This window comes from Ambystoma mexicanum, chromosome 1q (genome assembly GCF_040938575.1).
Source record: "Ambystoma mexicanum isolate Mex_15411 chromosome 1q, UKY_AmexF1_1, whole genome shotgun sequence".
NCBI classification, from domain to species: domain Eukaryota; kingdom Metazoa; phylum Chordata; class Amphibia; order Caudata; family Ambystomatidae; genus Ambystoma; species Ambystoma mexicanum.
This window is the reverse complement of record NC_090922.1, coordinates 456,848,946-456,868,368: the sequence shown is the minus strand read 5'-3', so window position 1 is coordinate 456,868,368 and position 19,423 is coordinate 456,848,946. Positions and strand designations below refer to the sequence as shown.

Sequence of the window (19,423 nt, the reverse complement as noted above, 5' to 3'; positions counted from 1 at the left end):
TTTACCAAGTCGTCAACCTAATTTCTGACCCCTCACAAGATTCTCCCACCTTAATAGGATGTCTTTCTCAAAAGCTTGTTGACACGTGTTTCAGCCTTTTTATGAGATAATAGCCTGTTTTATTGCCTGCCTCCATCAATACCATCACCGGGGAGTGGTGCGGGGTGAAAATACAATGCCACAAATATATTGGTCCTCAGTGGGGGAGTGTGCAGCTATGGGGGATAAAAGGGTCTGATTTTTTGGGAGAGGCCACAGGATAATCCTGCGGGTTGTCAATAAGATCTAGGCTCTCTGGTGAATTATCCACCTTCTCTGTGACAGCCATGGGTGTTTTTGCTGGTGGACCGTCTCCTTTTTTTCTCCCTTTCACAATGTTCCCTCAACAATGGATCTACATTTGTTAATATTTAAGTGAATTCTTGTTCCTACCATAATGTAATCTCCTCCTGATCAGTAACATGTCACAGACGGCCTGAATACACCACAGGAAACACAGGCAAGACACTAGAACACGTCTAATGGAGTTTTATTACAATATTGGTGGGTCCTATGGCCAGCCCTCTCTTGCTCTCTCTCTCTCTCTCTCTCTCTCTCTCTCTCTAGTCTCCATTGGGTCACTCCCTAACCCAGGCGCCGGTGTCTTTAAGTCTACTGTCTAAAAGTTGAACTTGTGCTCTTGGGGCTATCCTAAAAGCCGGCAGAGTCATTTAGGGATCTTCTTAGCTCACCAGATTTGTTAGTTCTCTAGAGAGGTTTGGAAGTGCCTTACAGCTGCTTTCTGGGCTCACCCAAGGTTAGTTATGCTCACACAGCCCGCCTCGGTACTCTCCTCTAACTTTCTGTCCCTCGGATGTTTATCTCGGTCTTCCTACTGTCTCCACCCTTCGATCTTACACCATTTTCTTTTCTACTCCATTACTCTCTCTCCATTACTCTCTCTCCACTGAATCCCTCTCCAATTCCTCCCCCCGCTACGACTCCACTCCCTACAACTCTCCCCCTACCACTAACACTCACGTCTTCCCACTCTCGTCCGACAATTACCCAGCTATCACTACCAATATTCTCCTACCTCTACCACTCTATACCAAACTTACCAAATGCACTCCTTACACAAACTCTCCTACTCGAAACATCTCACACTTACGCACATTCAACCCGCAGACCTGCTGAAATCACTTTCTCTCAACCAGTTTTCCCCACCAGCTGCTGCTGGGCCATCTCTCCTCCTGTTGGCCTCTTTGTCCTCCTCTTGGACTGATCTCACCAAGGCAACGCACACTTCCTGTTGTGTACCTTTATCTTCCTCATCGCCGTAGGAATGGACAGCTGTCAATACCCAATCTTTTTCTTCCCTTGGTCGCCAGGGTATGTATGTGTAATGAGGAGGTTTTACTAGTGGGTGGGGGGGCCTAAACCACATCCTCTTATCCCACAGAAAAGAGCAGCAGATCCAGGAGAGCGGCTGGGAAATTGTTCAAACTGCGTCTGAGGTTTGGGCACCCAGGTTGGGCCCCCTTAATGCGAGTCAGACCTTGCCGGCATGCAGGGAGGCCAATGGAGCTTGTCTGTGCGGCTCGCTTGTCCACAAATAAGTGCACACCCGAGACCTGGGCTGATCCAATGGTAATCGGTGGTGCCTCGGAGATGTGGCCCTCACAGCCCCTAAAGCTGGCGAGTGTCAGGTGCCTTGCAGCACCACGCTCTGGGTTCCACTGGCCATGGGGTGACTGCCAAAATCTATTTTCCTCACTCTCCTGTCCCGAATGGCTGCTGACGCCCCCGCCCCCCACTGGACTGTGGCACACAAGAACCTCAGGTAAGTCTGGAGGGGAGGGTCTGCAAAAACACACTTTGACATGGGATCCGGGCGCTGGTCTCAACATCTCCCGAGACAAGGCACTGGTCATGTTGCACATCGTAAATGCCCTTCAGATCCACATCTTCATTCTGCTCCCCCCACCCCTCTTCTTCCTACGGGTCTTCACACTGGTTTTGTGGCCTCAATGTGTGGAAGGTAGTGCAGACTGTTTTGATAGCAGGGCTGCATGTAGTTACTCAATGTGCAGTTCCCTGAATTATTTAAAGTGTTGGGGTGTAGAAGAGAGTGACTAGAGCCATTTTTGCATGATGTGCACTTAGGCACTGGGTTTATTAACTGTCTTTAAGGTAAAATGTAGAGATTCTTCTTAGAACCACTGTTTGTGGATGTATATATGGGTTTGCTAGTAGATAATATCTACCAGAAGGCTTCATCGCTTAACGTGTATTTTAAAGTAGTAACATATAATGGTATATGTTTGTACTTCTAAGTCTAACTGGAATTATTGGAGTGCTTTGTGTGGGTCTCATTGTAACCCTAGAACACTTTCACACCCCTCCTGAAAACCACACATGTGGCAAAGAGCTGTTTACTCACCAGGTTCTTTAGGGTTGCTGAAGGTGTTTTTGACAAAGTCACAATGTGAATATTTAACCTGGGGTCCTGGGGATGGCATTTATTTGAGCTACTCACCCTCAGTTGTCCCACTGGTCCAATGAAGAGATTCCTTGGGGGCGAGTCTTTACTGCACTTCACCTAGACTTCGATGGGGGAGGTAGTGTATCAGAGCAGTAAGGCAAGGCTTAGGAGCTGTGGGGTGATATAATGGTGCATTGAGACACAGTGAAAATAGGTATCCAGACCCCAGCCTCTTATTCTTATTTTCTGAGGGTCCACTCCTGGGGTCCTCTGAATTGCTGTGCCAACTTACTTCAGTCATTGGCCCAGTTGCAATGGGTTCAGGAGCTGCGGGTGCAATATTAGTTTTTGGCCTAGGGATAGAATCCAACTATATGACTGTACTCCCACGAGAAGATTTCTGATGCAGGAGTGCCAAGGCACCACAGTACAACCGACATCACAGGAGTCAGGACAACAGGAGAGCCTGACAGACAGCAGTGATAATCACCCCAATCTGGGAACACTCATTGCGATGAAGAGGGCTCTGTTCCTAGAAGGCCCATCTGAGTTGGAGAGTAGCAGTTGCAAGAGGACGAGTCTTGAGTCACAAGTAGAGGGGCTGATGCACCAAAGATGCCCTGGATGAGTTGGTCAACACATAGGATAGTTCCAGGATGCTTCCAAAGGCTTATTATGGCAGAATCTTTGCGCAGGGTTCTGGACTAGTTGGTCCCAGCAGGCAAAGGGTCGAAGCACTGACAAGGCTCTTCTGGAAATCCAACCATAGGCGCAGGGCATCTCAGTGATTTGGCTGGAAGCAATGCGGGTTGTCTTCAAAGTCAGTCTTCAGGGCTTCAGCTGGCTACTCCGCTTCCTAGTGGTCTTGGCTCCCACCAATGAACTGTGGAATAGCTGCAGGACTCTCTCATCCCAAATTCGGGCTGGGCTTGCCCCTGTCCCACAATGGCAAGGATCAGCACCATTCAAAATAGCAAGGGCAGTCCAATCCTTGATAGCCACTTGCTCCATATCAGCCAAGCAACAGACAGCCCAAAGAAGGAATGAGGATTGGGAAAAGACAGTACCAACCGCCATATCTGTCCGGTATGTGCACACTGGCAATCTGTCTGGGAAACTCAGGAATCAATAGCATTTCCTGACCCAAGAAGGCAAAAAGGCTAATGGACAGGGGGAAAATACATGGCTACTGGAAAACCAAGGAATCTCAGAAAGGGAACAGGGTCCCCCTGCACTGGTAGCTCCATGGGCTTACCGAGACCCCCCCCCCAAAAAGAGATAAGCAGAGCAAGGAAAGTAAGCCAAAAAGACAATCTACCTCCACAAATCTCAGGACAGTGGTCAAGCCACAGCAAAACATTGGTTGTTTCATTGATGTTAATAAAGGCCAATCTGCAAAAGGAACATCTTTCCCAGCAAAACCTTTCTCTGTAATATATCGAAGGAAGTGAAGAAGGGGATGATATACAATATTCACCTTCAATAATCATTGAAAAAACACAGTGGTTTTGTTTACATGGACATAATTTTTGTGTTTTTAGAATTACATCAAAAAAAGATATGTTGTCATGTACAGTGGTGGTTCAATTCATGCATTTTTCACGATAATGTTAACAATGTATGAATTACGGTAACAATTAAAAAGAGGTGAGGGGCACATTTTTTTAAATACCAAAATCAGTCGGATGCCTACAAGCAGAGTAGCAAAACGTAGACTGGCAACGAGAAAAAAAAACTATTGTAGCTATGTTTTTTAAGCAAATGGGTTAATGCTTTGATGTTAAAAGGAAAACAAATATGATCAGTACATGGTTGTATGAAATGTATATGGTAGAGGGAACATTAAAAATACTTAAAAACACAAAAATAAGCACCCCCTTCCGAGACTCTCTGGTAAGCACCTACCTATCCCCTAGTCTGGCAACCAACTGGGCTACAGTTTGAACAGTATTTTTGGTAAAAACCACCCACTGATGGGTCACATTTTGTTTATAGTAAAATGGGCAATGGCCTTATGGACCAAGTCCAGAAGGAGGAACTGAAAGCTCCAGGTAGGCACACAGATCTATACCTTAACAGAGGGCAAGAGCTGTCAAACATGCATTTGGTCTCAATGTCATTCTGAGAGGGTCCATTTTCATCAGTAGATCTTTAACTTAAGGGGAACTAGCAGGTCCATAAAAATCATTCTCTATATGTCTCAATATAAATGTTACCTTTAATGAAGCTTCATTTTACCTTTATAGATTTCAAAACAATGTGTAAGGCATAATCTGTGAGGAGCTGTTCCCTATAATTGCCTCTAAATGAGAAACTACACTCAAAAGCCGGAAACGTTGTAATAATCTCTTGCGCAACTCTCACAGATATGACATTGCGGAGTGCAATACTGTCTTGAATGTCCGGGTGTGGAAATCTGTAGTACCTAACTGAAACAGAGGGAATGAGAGTGCAAGAACGACCAGGCGTGGCATGCTTACAATCATGAGCTTTCTGTCAAAGATGGATTTAAAATGCCAGAATAGTTGTCAGTCTCCATGCTTTGAAACATGCAGAGGTACTAGTCGCTTAAACAAGGCCCAAGGCCTTCTCGTCTACAACCTGGTGCATGAATAGAGGATTTTAGCATCCCTTTCTTTTCACTATGCACAGAAGATGATATGGTGGATTCTAGAGAATGTGCTATAATGGTCAACCACAAGTTCTTACATACTCACCTCATCCTTCAGCTGTGCCAGAAAGAGTGGCAGTAGATGTTCAACAGTGTTCTCTTTTCCAAGAATGGGAGACAGCCCCATGATGACTGCAGCAAGAGCAGACTTCACGTGCTGATTGGCATCAGTCACCAATTCCTAAACCAAGTAAAAGTAAAGACAAAGTGACGAAGCAGTATGAATGAGTTCAAATTAATCAAAGGAAAGATCACCAATGCCTCTGTGCATCTGTCGGATGCACAGAGTACACAACTATGGAACCCATCAAAGACTAAACAAAGGCTGTCTTAAGTCCCAGTAATTTGTACTAGAAAACAGAGTACAGCTAAACATGAGAAACGGAACCACACAAGATTTGAGAAGCACTGGAAAGAAAGGGAGCAAAAATGTAAAGCAAATTATTTTGGCATTCCTGCATAAGAGCATCATGCCAAGGGCTCTCTTTATAAAGAAGGCCTGCTGGCTGGCTTGGAAAATTAACAAAATGCAACAGAACCTTGGCAATTAAACTGAAAAACTAGATATTGAAAGAGGGGTTCACTCACGTGTTTAAATCGACCAATCGTAATGACATCTGCATCACACCATATATCGATGAATTACATTATTTCTTTCAGTGGTACTTAACTTACATTTCATAATATTACTATCTGCGAACTGCACCGGTTCCCAATCGCCATATTGTGATAATCTAATGGCCCAAAGTTAAGTGCCCTGGCGCCAAATAATCAAAGCACGCACCCCTCTATGTGATATAGGCAGTCGTCACACTACACATGCCAGCAATATTGTTTTTCATGGCTCAGTGTATGTCCAATTTATTTTTGACCTACAAGACTCAGTTTGTGGTATACTGCTACTAACTCTGTCACCTGCAACATAAGTTAAGTTTACTAACGTATTTCTGCTACTGGAAAATGCTTTCCTCTATGGGATTCCAATTCATATATTGTACCTTGCCTAATCACTTATCAAATTATGTCTCTCCTGATGTCTTATTTGCACCAAGGGCTCATTGAACATGTGTACATTTTCAAAAAGAAATTTTGGCTACCTGGCCTTTTTTTTCTAAATCGCGGTACTTTACTCTATTTTCTCATAGCATATTGTGAAATGAAATGGATTTTAAATATAATTTCCTTTTTTTTCTGGCTTCATTCATCACCTATCATAGCCAATATTCAGGGGTTCCTATAAGAACGGGAATACAGAGACTAAGAAATGCTTTCAAAGCAGAACCAGCAAGAAATGGGTGAGAGGACAGGTAGTAGGGAACGAAGGTTCATCAGATCCTGAACCTAGTTGAACAGATACGTTTCCCACTTGGTACACCTGCCATCGTGGTCAGGTGATGCCAAGTTTAATAGAAAAGACCTGTTGCAGCGAAACCTCCACCTGAATATATAAAGGAGATCCCCTGCCACTATGCAAAACGCGAGAAAACAGTAAATAGCTCTATTTGAGTGTGCTGAATAATGGTAGTTAGAGAAATATTTTGTATTTAACTTTGAAAGTCCTTTCCCATCACAAGAAACCAAATAATCAACTTGTGCACTTGTCTTTTATTCAATAAGAATATATTTATCATAAACTTATGATCAGTACATTTTCTGTCATTTTAATAAAAAATAGTGCACAAGAGTAGTAGCATCACATCACAATTTGATATGTAATTCTGTGGGTTTGCTAATCATTTTGACGTTTGTGTAGGACAACTGGCTATTTAAATTACCCTTTTCAAATAAAACAATTTTCTATTTCGCAAGGAACAGCACATGTTAACTATTTTTTAAAGGCAGCCCTCCAGTTCTATTCCTAAAAAATATATGCTGTTACACAAAGCATAATTAAAGCATGGCTTTTATAAATCACTTTGTTACCTCAATGTTTTTCAGTGGTGTAGTTCAGTTTAGGTTAGTGTATCTAAATCTCAAAGTGTGAACTACATTTAATTGTGATGGGGAAGGAGCATCATATTGACAAGCATAAGGGAACACTTTTGGAAATGTACATTATCGCACAGCTACACTTGTTAGCCACCCCCACACTGGAATCCTTCACGGTCCCAATCCCCCTCCCCCTTCAACTCCTTCACCAGAGTCCCCCAAGTCCCCTCTTCCTCCTCCCTCACATACGCACCTCCCAGTCCGCCACAAGGTGCTGGAAATAGTTATTCCAACTGTGGACATATTTGTTTTTAAAGGAAGTAGATGGATCATGCTAACCCTCCTTCCCTTATAAATGAAAAGTAAAGCATCTGCACTTAGACCTACCCAATTTGGACTGAGGGAGGGGGGGGGGGGGTCTTACCAGCCTCTCCACCCGGGAAAGCAGTGTTTATCGCTATATTGTTGATAAAAATAATTCCTCCCGCCATCGATCGCGCTCGCCTTCACCCGACCCACTACCTTGAATCACTTCCTTGTTAGCCTCCCTCCACCCACCTCCAACCCCCCCCCCCCTTCCCCCGATTGGACATCAGAAACACACTTCGAGCACCCATGCAGCCCCCGTGGTGAAGGAACCGAGGTAATGGGCCACAGCTCCCGAAGAAGCAGTTCCAGACTGTGTTAGCCAGTGGTGCCCGCAGCCATCAACCAGCATCGACCAACAAGGTAGGGGATCCGAGCAATAGGGGACCAGCAATTACTGCTCTTCTGTAAATTGTCCAATCCCATCGAAAATCCTTCTAACCCCAACCGATGAGTCTCGTCACAATCACATACGGCTCACAGCCATATACTGCCTCTACGTAGTTTGTGTCCAATAGCCATATATTGCTCTAAGATAGCCTGTCTAAACCAGCAATATATTGCACTCTGATTACCCTATGCCTAACATTACCTTCAGTAGATTGCCCCAACAAGCCACATAGCAACTTCTCTAATTTAGATTAACTTTGCCAGATATCATCCTTTCATATCTAGCCTGACTGTTCCAGATAACCTGATTGGGACTGACAGCCGCCTATCAGAATTGGCCTGATTGTGCCAGCTAGCACTACTCAAGAATTTCCAACGTAGACGTTCGGGTTACTGGCTGCCTTTTGTATTACTGTTATTGCATCTACTGTTTTGCCCCTATTGTAGGCCCTTTCTCCCTCTATCCAGGTTTCCCAAACCTAGGTGCCACTATTGCATTTACTGTCATTGCTTTTACTATTGTGCCCCCGTGTTAGGCCCTTTCTTCCTCTATCCAGGTGCCCCAATTCCAGGTGCTACTATAGCATTTAGTGTTATTGCATTTACTCTTGTGCCCCCGTGGTAGGCCCTTTCTCTCTCTATCCAGGTGTCCCAAATCTAGGTGCTGCTACTGCATTTACTGTCCTTGCATTTACTGTTGTGCCCCCGTGTTAGAACCTTTCTCCATCTATCCCGGTGTCACAATTCTAGTTTATACTATTGCATTTAGTGTTATTGCTTTTATCATTGTGCCCCTGTGGTGAGCCCTTTCTCCCTCTGTCCCAAACCTAGCTGCTGCCATTACATTATCGGCCGCTGAATTCCTGCCATTAGTCTTAGGTGTGTCGACTCAGATGCATCCCGCCCTAGCCCTCTGTACATGCAGCTACTCTCTAACCCCCTCTTCGCCCACCTGCTTCACTACGTCATCCCACAATCATGACTGACTTCCTCCTCCTGATGGGGATACCACAACAGGTTGTGGGCGCCTCTCCGCCCCCACAACTCTGCCCCTTCTGCACCACACCCACCCGTCCAACAAACCATAATTCACCCGACCCAGCTCATGTCCTCCGTAGTAGCGCCTTAATTCACGAATCCCACCCCTCCCCCCCTGCATGCCACTTTGGCTTGCCAGCCCCGACCCCAGCACCCAAACACCCATACACTCCGACCCCCCCCCCCCATCACCAGCCACCAATCACCAGTCCCTCTTTAACTCTAAAATCAGAGGAGCGCTCTGGCATGCCAAACACCGCCCGCCTCCTACCCTTATCGCACACATTTCAGCCCAACCCCTCCTTCCTCTCTCTGCCCCCGGGCATCTATTGGAAAACAACCTCCAAGCCCCCATTCGTAAACACCCCACAATTTCCAACTTACAAGCCAGAGGAGCTCTCTGGCGCTAAAAACAAGAGCCTCCCACCACTACCGCGATATCGGTGCGGCCACACAGGAACTCCCCCAGACCAGCCACCCTGAACTCAGCCCTCCCCTCCCCGCCCCTGCACTAACTCTCTTCCACTCGTGTAGAGCTCCACATCACACCAACATTGTCAACCCTCCACACTCACTCCATCCATCCATCCATCCATCCATCCATCCATCCATCCCCCCACACCAGTCCCACATCTCCTCACCAACACCTCTCCTTCGAAAAACCAGTACCTCGTTGACAGTGCAGACCCATGCCAACCAATTTACCCGCAATCCACACAGCTTGAGGACCCCCCCACTTCAGCTGTGAATCCCTCTCACCCCATCACCCACACCCCCGTACCACCCCTCCCTCAGCTCCTGTTCAACCCCCATTCCCAGACCTCCAGCTTCAAAGTAGCACGTCTTGCCCTTTCTAAAACTCTTGCTTCATCCCCTTTCCCCTCCGACCCTCCCACCCTCTCTCACACACCTCTTGCAGCCAAAAGCACAAAACGCAGAAAGGGTGACCAGGCCTCTCCCTCGACTCTCCATACCTCGCCACTTCTTCATCGGTTCAACCTCGCATCCTTTTCCAGCCCTGCCATCAGGCCCTCCCCTCCTGTCTCTCCCCGTCCCCACCTCTTTGAACATGACCTCTGACCCAGTACACCTAAATTCCTAGCACCCTCCAGACTTGAACCACAATCAACAACTTGCCTGACCCCACACACCACACGTGCACCACTCGCCGCCCACCCTCCCCTGATGCTCCCCACATCTCTCGTATACCAACCACCGCCCGCCTACTCTTCCTGCTCCCCATCGACCACACCCACTCACCCCTGCCCCCTAAGAGCACTTGCGTCCCGAACCTCAACCACCACCCCTCGGTCAGTCTCAGCCACCCAACTGATCCAACCACACCCTCCATCGCAACGACTGACTCCTTACCCCATGCCTCTCAATCCAACCGACTCCTCCCAGCCAAAAGCGTCAAAAAAACAACCATGCTGCATGAAGTCACCTGCCTCCTTTTCAATACCCTTTCCGTGGCGAGAAACAGACAGCATCTTTGGCCTCCTATCCTCTGACAATCCTGACCTCATTTTCATCACTGAAACTTGGTTCTCGGGACGATTTTGCACCAGTGGCGCACAAGGCCTTCCCCCCTGGCTACTCGCTTATCCCCCACAACAGACCTTCTAGAGGTGGTGGTGTAGAGATCCTCTACAAACCTCATTTCTCCGTCTCACTCACCAAAACGCAGACATGCAATGCTAACTGTGAATCCCTTCTAGTAAAACTCTCTCTGCCATCAACACTCATTCATAGCTTCCTAAACATATACAGAACCCCTGAATATGACAGACATTTTGCCAACAATCTCAGTGACTCGCTAGCTAACATTCAGGTAAACCACCCAACACTCACATTACTAGGGGACTTCAGTATCTGGTACTTTATGCCCAAACACCCCATGACACAACCCCTAATTGACAGTCTAGAGGCACTCAACCTCTCCAGATATACCAAAGGCCCAACCCACTCCAGTGGCCAAACCCTTGATGCAATCTTCAGCTCCTATGACCTTGCCTCTGTATCTAGTCCAAACCGCTCATCTGGACGGACTATTCTGCCATCCCTTTCTCTGTCCACACACCGCCCCTTCCACCCATGGCTCTCCCTGCCCTCAAACATGATCACAAATGCTGGAACAAAGTCAAGGTACTCAAAGACCTAGCTGAAGCCATGCAACACAGTCTCCCAGCAGCACAGACTTCAGATAGACCCTTAACCATCAAATTCTTTGACTCCTGGCTTTATAAAATCACGGCTTCCTCCCACGCACAGCAGCATCTCACAAAGGACCATCCCCCAAATAGTTCACACCCCACCTGAAGACTTTCAAAAACCAAAATAACTCTTGAGGGCAAATGGCGAACATCTAAAATCACTCTCAGCAGATCTATGTTTGCCCAACACCACAGTAATTACAAATCCAAGATCAGAAAGGCCAAAAAGGACACTTGCAATAAACCAATCCTGAACTGTTGCAGCAGCAGCAAAGAGCTTCACAGGATCATCTCTGAATTTGTGAAACCCACCTGCACCACTGGCCAGACCATGCCCACGCAAACACTCTCATTCCCTCTCGCTGCATTTCTACAGCACATCAGTAGACAGGATGGCAAACCTTAATTCCAAACTCTCCACCCTGACACCCTACCCCACACCTGCCCCTCCCGATCCTATTGCTCGGTCTACCACTTTGCCATGTTTCGACTCTTTCAACCCCATCTCGAGAGACGAGTTTCTTGATTTATTATCTGGCAACAGACCCTCCGGATCCCACCCTTGATCACTGTCCCGCCTCTCTTCTGAAAGAAATATTCTCCTCCACTTGTGCAAGAGAACACGCAAGGTCCATACTAAATGACTCCCTCACCTCTGGCATCTCTCCAGAGGCCTTTAAAATAAAGCATGTCAAACCGCTTAAATTAAGACATCTCTCAACACCCTTGTCCCTAAGAATTACAGACCGATCGCCAACACCCGATTCCTGGCGAAACTCATTGACCACGCTGCGTACTCCCAGCTCAACCGTTTGGTAGAATCCAACAAACTACTCGACCCCGCTCAATCAGGCTTCAGGCCCTACCATGGAACAGAAACTACTCCGATCTCGATCTGGGATGACCTCAAGGTTGCTGCAGACTCGGAGGGCATGCAGCGCTGGTTCGCCTTGACCTGTCAGCAACCTTTGACACCATTGACCATTCTATCCTCCTCAACCAACTACAATCCCTAGGAATCCAAGGCTCGGCACTCAAATGGATTGCCTCCTTCCTCAATAACAGGAAACACATTGCTTTCTTCTCCCCTTTTGTCTCAATCGCTCGCACTGTGACCACTGGAGTTCCTCAAGGCGCCTGCCTCTCTGCTCTCCTTTTCAACCTCTATTTGACACTCTACAAGGGATCATCAGTGCGTCCAACCTCACCTGCTACAACTACACTGCCGATACCCAAATTATCCTGAGAATTCTGAAAACATGCTCCAACCCACATCCCGACCTTGAAGCATGCCTCAGAGATATTGACTGATGGACGTCCAGAACCTGAACACAGATAAAACTGAGATCATGGTGTGCGGCAACACTGCCCTTCACCCACAACCAATACCATTGCCCCCCCCTCTCTTGGCACCCCTCTCCTACCTCCAATATAGTCAAAAAACTTGGCTGCACTATGGACCCATGCTTATTCCTCTCCCATCAGATCATTTATGTATCAAAATCCTGTCACTACCACCTGAAACTCCTAAAACGCATTTCTCCTTACCTCATCAATCCCAGCAGACTTGCCACTATTATATCAAGACTGGACTATGCCAACTCCTTATACCTGGGTGCACTGGCATACCAACTTAAACTCCAAAGAGCCCAAAACACTGCCGCCAGACTCCTCCTTGCTCTGGCACACAGGGATCAAGCCTCCCCCGCTCTCCGCACCCTTCATTGGCTCCCTGTAGGATGCAGGGCCACTTTCAAAATCCTATGCCTTACCCACCAAGCAGTACGCATGACCTGCCCAGCATACCCACACAAGAGGTCCAGCAATTCCCTCTTACTAGAGATGCCAGCCTCCAATTCAGCCAGGATTGGAGGTTCTGCCTTCTCAACCTTGGCTCCAACTCTGTGGAACTCACTCCCTCTGCACATTCGACACAATCAAGACTACATGGCCTTCTGCAAAGCTCTAAAAACCTGGCTCTTTCCGTAATCCATGATTAAGACCATCTAAGCCTGCTGAATCCCACCAACATCAGGAACCATAACCTCATTGACATTACTTTGGAAAGTAATTACAGCCTGCCAACAAACGTTAGAGCGAGCTGACAAATGTCCGGCCTGTCCTTTAGCATCACACCCTCGGCATGACTACGTTGGTGCAAGTATCTCCTGTCCTTTAACCAAGCATCCTGCCTAGACCTACCCTGCAACCCACCAAAACCACAACCAGAGACCTGGAAAATGGTCTCCTGAGACTCATAGTGCTGAGCCTAAGAATAGTGACCGTCTGAGAGAGCAAAACATTACTTACTCCGGTCCTATCTCTGAATCTACCTCAGAGTTCCGCTACTGCGAAACATGAGGACGACCACTACCAGCTCATCCGGATCCAAAATGTAATCCAGGAACAGTGGGCTCCCAAGAGTAAATCATCCACTCCAGACACTCACCTCTCCTACCGCTACGCTCACTCTCTACTTTACACAAACACACAATAGAGCGCAGCTATACCCCTCGATCAATTTCGGCCTGGCTGCACGTATACGAACAATGCCCCATGAACACCTCAACAACCTACTTGAGCACAGCTATACCCTAAAAAAAAAAGAAGAAAAAAATGAAAAATCTGGCTTAGATGCACACAAACATCCTACACAGGTCTAATTGCCTCCAGAATGCAGCCTCGGAGACCAACCACCTCACTGCACACATGATGCAGCTACCATCAGGCAATCACACTTGCTGCAGACATATTGAGTGCACACTAGCACCCTATACTACCCATCTCTCTCGACTGACTTGGACTACGGTGCCCAAGGGCGTTCAACCCACAAGCGCTTTGAGTTCATACCAATGATATATAGGGCGCTAGATAAATGCCAAATAACAATGAATCAAGTTGATACTGAATCAAGTTAATATCAATTACAGGTAAGGGCAATCATGACCATTACTGTACCTAGTGCAAAACCACACTCCTTAGCATCCAGCTCTGACTTTCTTCAAACATTGACCTTTTTGATACATGAAACTCGTAAACTTCTCTTAACATGGTGGGGCAGACATAATGTATACCAGGATACTGGCCTGCACAACACCAACCGTAATCAGCTGCTGAGTGCCTTGCACTGAAATGTTTTCAGAGCCATTTTATCATATTAATTGTATTGGGGGTTGGGGAGGGGTTGTGCCATTTCATGCAGGTAAACTTTGCATTTCGAAGACATTCATCATGACTAGAACATTATTTCAGAAGCACACACAAATACTGTTTTGTTGGCCATAGTATGTGTGAATACCTTCTGGTGACAGTAACAATAATTGTACAAAATGTGCCAAATAAATAAGTAGGTTTGCTAATCAAGAGAAGTTCAAATAGAAAACTCTGCTAATCAATTTTGAAAAATAATGTATACCTTGGAAGAGGTATCCAAACCCATGGATCCAAAGAGGAGAAAAACTAAATATTGATGCATCATAATAAACACAACCAAATGCTGAATACAAACAACTTTTTGTGGAAGTAAGCAAACACGAACAAAAAACAATAACATTAACTCTGTTGATGAAGTTAATCACATGGATAATTAATCATGCTATCACAAAATGCCAACGAGTGCAACTAAATTCATCATTTGAAGCATGTTGTCACTATTAACTTGAGGAAACAGTTGTTCAAACAACAAACAGGTGCTGAAATGGGCTATCCAACTAATTTATCTTGAAAAGACAAATGGTGGAAATTGTTAGTTCACACAAAATGCCTTTCAAAACAACTGAACTTATCATTTAAAGCATATGGTCACTATTTGACTTGAGAAAACAATGAATGAAACATCAAATATAGAGGATCAGAATAAGGACGTGGACACTGTGAAGACATTTTTACCATATAGTTTATTTAAAGTAAAATAAGGCCTAATCTAAATGGGGTGTGCCCTACCTATTTTACTAAGTTGCTCATCAGTCAGAGTGAATGTCCAAAACAAGTCCAAACAGTCCAAATCGAACCTATCGGACCCTACCCCTATTATAACCAACTAACGCCAGGTGAATAACTCCCTTCTCCTGGGTGCAGTGCTTCTTCAGAGGGGTGTTCTTGATTATATTGTTCTACTCAATATACCATATGTAAATAGTCTCTGCTTATCTTTTGGACTAAGTTCTGCAGTTTCTTTATTTGACTGGTAGCTTCCTGGACCTTTGTCTTAGAGATTATCCTTGTTCTGCTAAAGTTCCATCCCTCTCTCTTGTAGAAATTCAGATCCCCTTGTATATAGTCCTCCTCATTAATTGTGGTTGCTCAACTCCCAATTATAGTTCACCTATTCGTGGGGTGCTTTTTCATTCATGATATTTATTTTCCTGACCTCACAGGCCTCGACTCCCCAAATGTATCTTTGGTTTCTGTTCTTGCTCATCTTCAGAATACGGGGTGACCTTTCACTGTTCCTAAGGCAATAAGATGCCAACTCTATTTGTTTCCCACTCTGTCATTTGTGTGTTTCTCTATATCTCATTAATATAGTTCGGCTTCATCTGCTTACTTCCAATTTTTATCCCATTAGTACTGGGACGAGTTTTGTTTAACCTGTAATGAGTCCCTTTTAACTTTCCGGTATTCCCTGTCCCCCATATTAGCTTCTGTCTTCAGGGGTAACGTTGCCAGTATCTGTAGGACTTTGGACTCCCTCTCGGCTTCTTGGTTCACTTTCCACAATGTCTGTTTCATATGCGTCCAGCTCTCGGCTTGTGGATGTTGCCGGGACTTGCTCCAGGAGTTGATCCCTACCGCTGGTGGTGCTGGTGTCATTGTGCTGGCCAGCTGCCCACCACGATTGCTGCGTAGTTACGCCACCAAAGAACTCTCGGTTCCAACCCGTTAGGATTTCCACTGTTCTCGCACACCAGTCTCCCAGCGTTTCTTGCTCCATGCTGGTGCTTATATGGCTTACACAGGCTCCAAATTCTGTGACAGCTCCATCTCCTTTCACTCTGTTACGGTCAAGGGGCCTCCACTAGTGTTATCTGCTTTCCGCCTCCTCTTGCTGGTCCTTTGGCTGGTTTCCCCTTTTCAGCAACTTTTGCAAGGTCCATTGGAGACTCTGATAAAAAGAGATATCCTCAGTTTCTTGTGTTGATAATATAGGTTCACTTTATCTTCATGCAACTGATAAAACGTGCTGGTGAATTAGCTAAATCCATTTAAGCCATCACTTGGAGGGCATCGGGGAGTTCCTCACAGGAACAGTAGTCCTGAACCCCAAAGGGAGAGTCTCTCACGTTGAGGTCCCACTTGCCTCAACCCCTAGGGAGGGTGTTGTGAAGAGGGCTCACCTCCCTAGCCTAACGGGGGGATCCCCCTGGAGGAATAGGGGCTAATTCTGTCCATTCTTTACAGAAAACAGGTGCAGAAACAGGTAGTCTAATTTAGGTTGAAAAGAAACACAAATAGTTTTCGGTGCTATTATAACATTTCGGCATATGCAAAGTTTAAATGCCTTCTTCAGGACTGTGTATACTCTAAGCAGGAGGGTGCTCTCTTTAAAAAAATCAACAATTCTTGTGAAGTGCCTGAAATATGTTAAAAGAAAGTCTAAGTATGCCTATTATCAAAGACTAACAAGCTCGAAATTAAATGGATAAAATAGGGTTCAGATAAATGAGAATATGTTCACTTACATATGGCATATGTTCTTTAAATAAGATTGTGGGATCCAATTATTGATGATGTAAAATGCTGCAATATAAAAAGGGGGGGGCTTTTAATGGAATAAAAGGGGGCATAGAAAAAGGTACAAATTTCAGATATTTTTATTTTTAATTTTAGCTACTCTAGGGATAGTTTCCAATAAGTGAGCCAGTAATTTTTAGCAAATCAAATATGATTTGCTGAAAACCATTCCAAGAAAAGCCACATTTTAAATTTATATTGGATTAAAAATTCAATTTATTTAGCAATGCATGCTTAATTAAACTAATATAACTAGTAAGGTACTGGACATTACTGGCTTACCAAATGTTTCAGAAATGCGACATTGTGCACGGCCAGTATTCAGCTCAGCTTCCTCCTATAGCGCATGTATTCAGTGCCATTTTGGAGGACCTTGAATTGATGTTAAGAACATCATGGTGTATTACATCATTCTGTAGTTCGTCATTTGTAAACATTAGATCGCGATAGAAATTAAATGTTGTAGTAAAATGTGAATGATCTCAAGTGACAAAAAGGCACCCTGCATTTATTCACCAGATCACTAATTATTGGTAAAAGTTTAAGCAGGTGGAGAAGACGCCTAAACACATTGGGTTTTAAAAGCTTGCAAAAAAGCTTCCAGATTGGAGTCCGATGTCATGGCAGGAAAAAGGGGATGGCTGATTACAAAGTAATTATATTATTGTAATGGATTTACACAATTTAATGTTCTAAATCTTTAGATTTGTTCTGAGGTGCCATGTCATAATAGTATTGAGGCTGACGAGATGTGTTTTAAGTTAATGGACCCATCTTTGTTCCTTTGATGTCAAATAGTTGATCAATTTTAGTTATTCTAGTGGTTGGGGGCTACAATATCTAGTGTCCACCATTTAATGTCATCTGATGAATGCATAGCTTCTAAATAATGATCTACTTAATGGCAAGCCCAAGGTGGTGTTGTAAATCCTTGAACAATGTTCAATAATTCTAGTGATGACAATTCTAGAGGTTCTGCCTACATATTCTAAGCCACACGGAGCACACTGTATATAGTAAATTACGTTTTGTGTTAGGCAATTAGAGAAATCATGATGGCCTCAATTATTTCCAGCAATTTAAAAGGACAATGCAAGAGTAGCAAGTCTACAAATGGAGCAATTCCCACATGGGTCATGTAATAACTAGGGTAATTGCCAGAAGGTTGATTGGACCCTTGATCTGTCAGAATAATCATATTTGAAACATACAAGATGATCTCTGAGGTTCTGATTTGACCCATGATCTGTCAGAATAATCATGTTTGGAATGTACAAAATGATCTCAGAGATTCTGTGCTCTTTTTAAGGCAAACAATGGCATTGGGTGTTTGGCAAACTTAAGTTAATGAGAGGCCAATAATTGCTGATAGCTTGTTTAATCAAAGAAAATCTAGGATGATAGGTAGGAACGTTTTCGCGATATGCGACTAGCTCTTCTGCGTGACGAGGTAACTCATTTCTTAGGATAACAACGGGATAGAAGACGTTTGTCAATGTTTGTGGCATTTATTTTAAATTTGTCATGCAACTACAATTCCTTCTAATTCGAAGGTAGTGTCCAAACAGAAGATTGTCTATGTGTACTTTTGATTAGAAACTGGTATAATGCATGTAGTGTTGTGACCAGTAGGTTTTCTAAAAATAATGCAAGCCCATTTTCTTTCTGCATGGTAAATGTTCAAGTCCAAAGAATAATATAGTAATGATCTGAGTATGATATAAATTGAATATTTGAAATCCTGTGGTTTAGCCAAGTGTGAAGATCTAACAAAGTAGAATAATCTCCTTTCCAGATGACGAAAACGTTATGCATGTATCGTTTCCAAAGATCAATATGTTTAAAATACAGATTGGAATCCGTAAACACATATTTGTTTTCAACTTCTGACATATATATTATGGCTCTCCCTGGAGCAAAGGTCGCTCCCAAATCTCTGCCTTTTTTTCTGGAGATAAAATGTACCCTTAAATTGAAAATAATTTCTTGTAAAGGCAAACTGAAGTAGTTCCAGAATCGGATTAATGGGACTTCTTTTTCCAAACTTTATTGCTAAGCACATTTTTTTTAATTTAGTTTTTATTGGCATTTTCATATTCAAAACAAAATATGAAACAAAGAACCCCAACACTCCCCCTCCCCTTGCCTCCCTTCTCCCCAACCCCGGGTTTGAGTAGTCCAGTGCTGCAGCGCTTACCCTGCCGAGCGATCCCCGCCCACCCCACCCCTGTACGCCCTTGTATTGTGGACTGACCAGCATACATATACCCCTTCAAGAGTCTGCTTCACCGGGTGTGTCTATTATTATTATGCCCAAGAGTCTAATGCTCCGAGGACACCATTGCTGCCTTGGACCGTCCAGCAGGTATTCCAGTAAGGCTGCCCAGTCCGACCTAAATTTGAGATGATGTCCTTCAATTGAGTACGCGAACCACTCAAGTGCGACCAAGTTCCAAAGCTTAGCCACCCATTCATGATCCTGGGGAGGGCCCTTTGCTTTACATCTGCCAGCTAGTACCATTACCACAGCCATCTTCATTATTGTATAGAGCTTGCGGCCCGCCTTGCTCTTAATTGCCGCCAGAGACCCCCCCGCCCTCCATGCCCAGAATCACCAAA

At 44.8% G+C, this 19,423-nt stretch overlaps 1 protein-coding gene across 6 annotated transcripts in view; it reads right to left on the bottom strand.

Moving 5' to 3' along the window:
- Positions 1 to 19,423, bottom strand: part of LOC138528623 (serine/threonine-protein phosphatase 2A 65 kDa regulatory subunit A alpha isoform) — a 1,423,294-nt gene that overhangs the window by 774,934 nt on the left and 628,937 nt on the right. For all 6 annotated transcript variants that reach the window (XM_069640443.1, XM_069640434.1, XM_069640450.1 and 3 more), the window contains exon 9: positions 5,182 to 5,316. In XM_069640443.1, the coding sequence (XP_069496544.1) occupies positions 5,182 to 5,316 (135 nt within the window). The remainder of the gene's footprint in view (positions 1 to 5,181; positions 5,317 to 19,423) is intronic.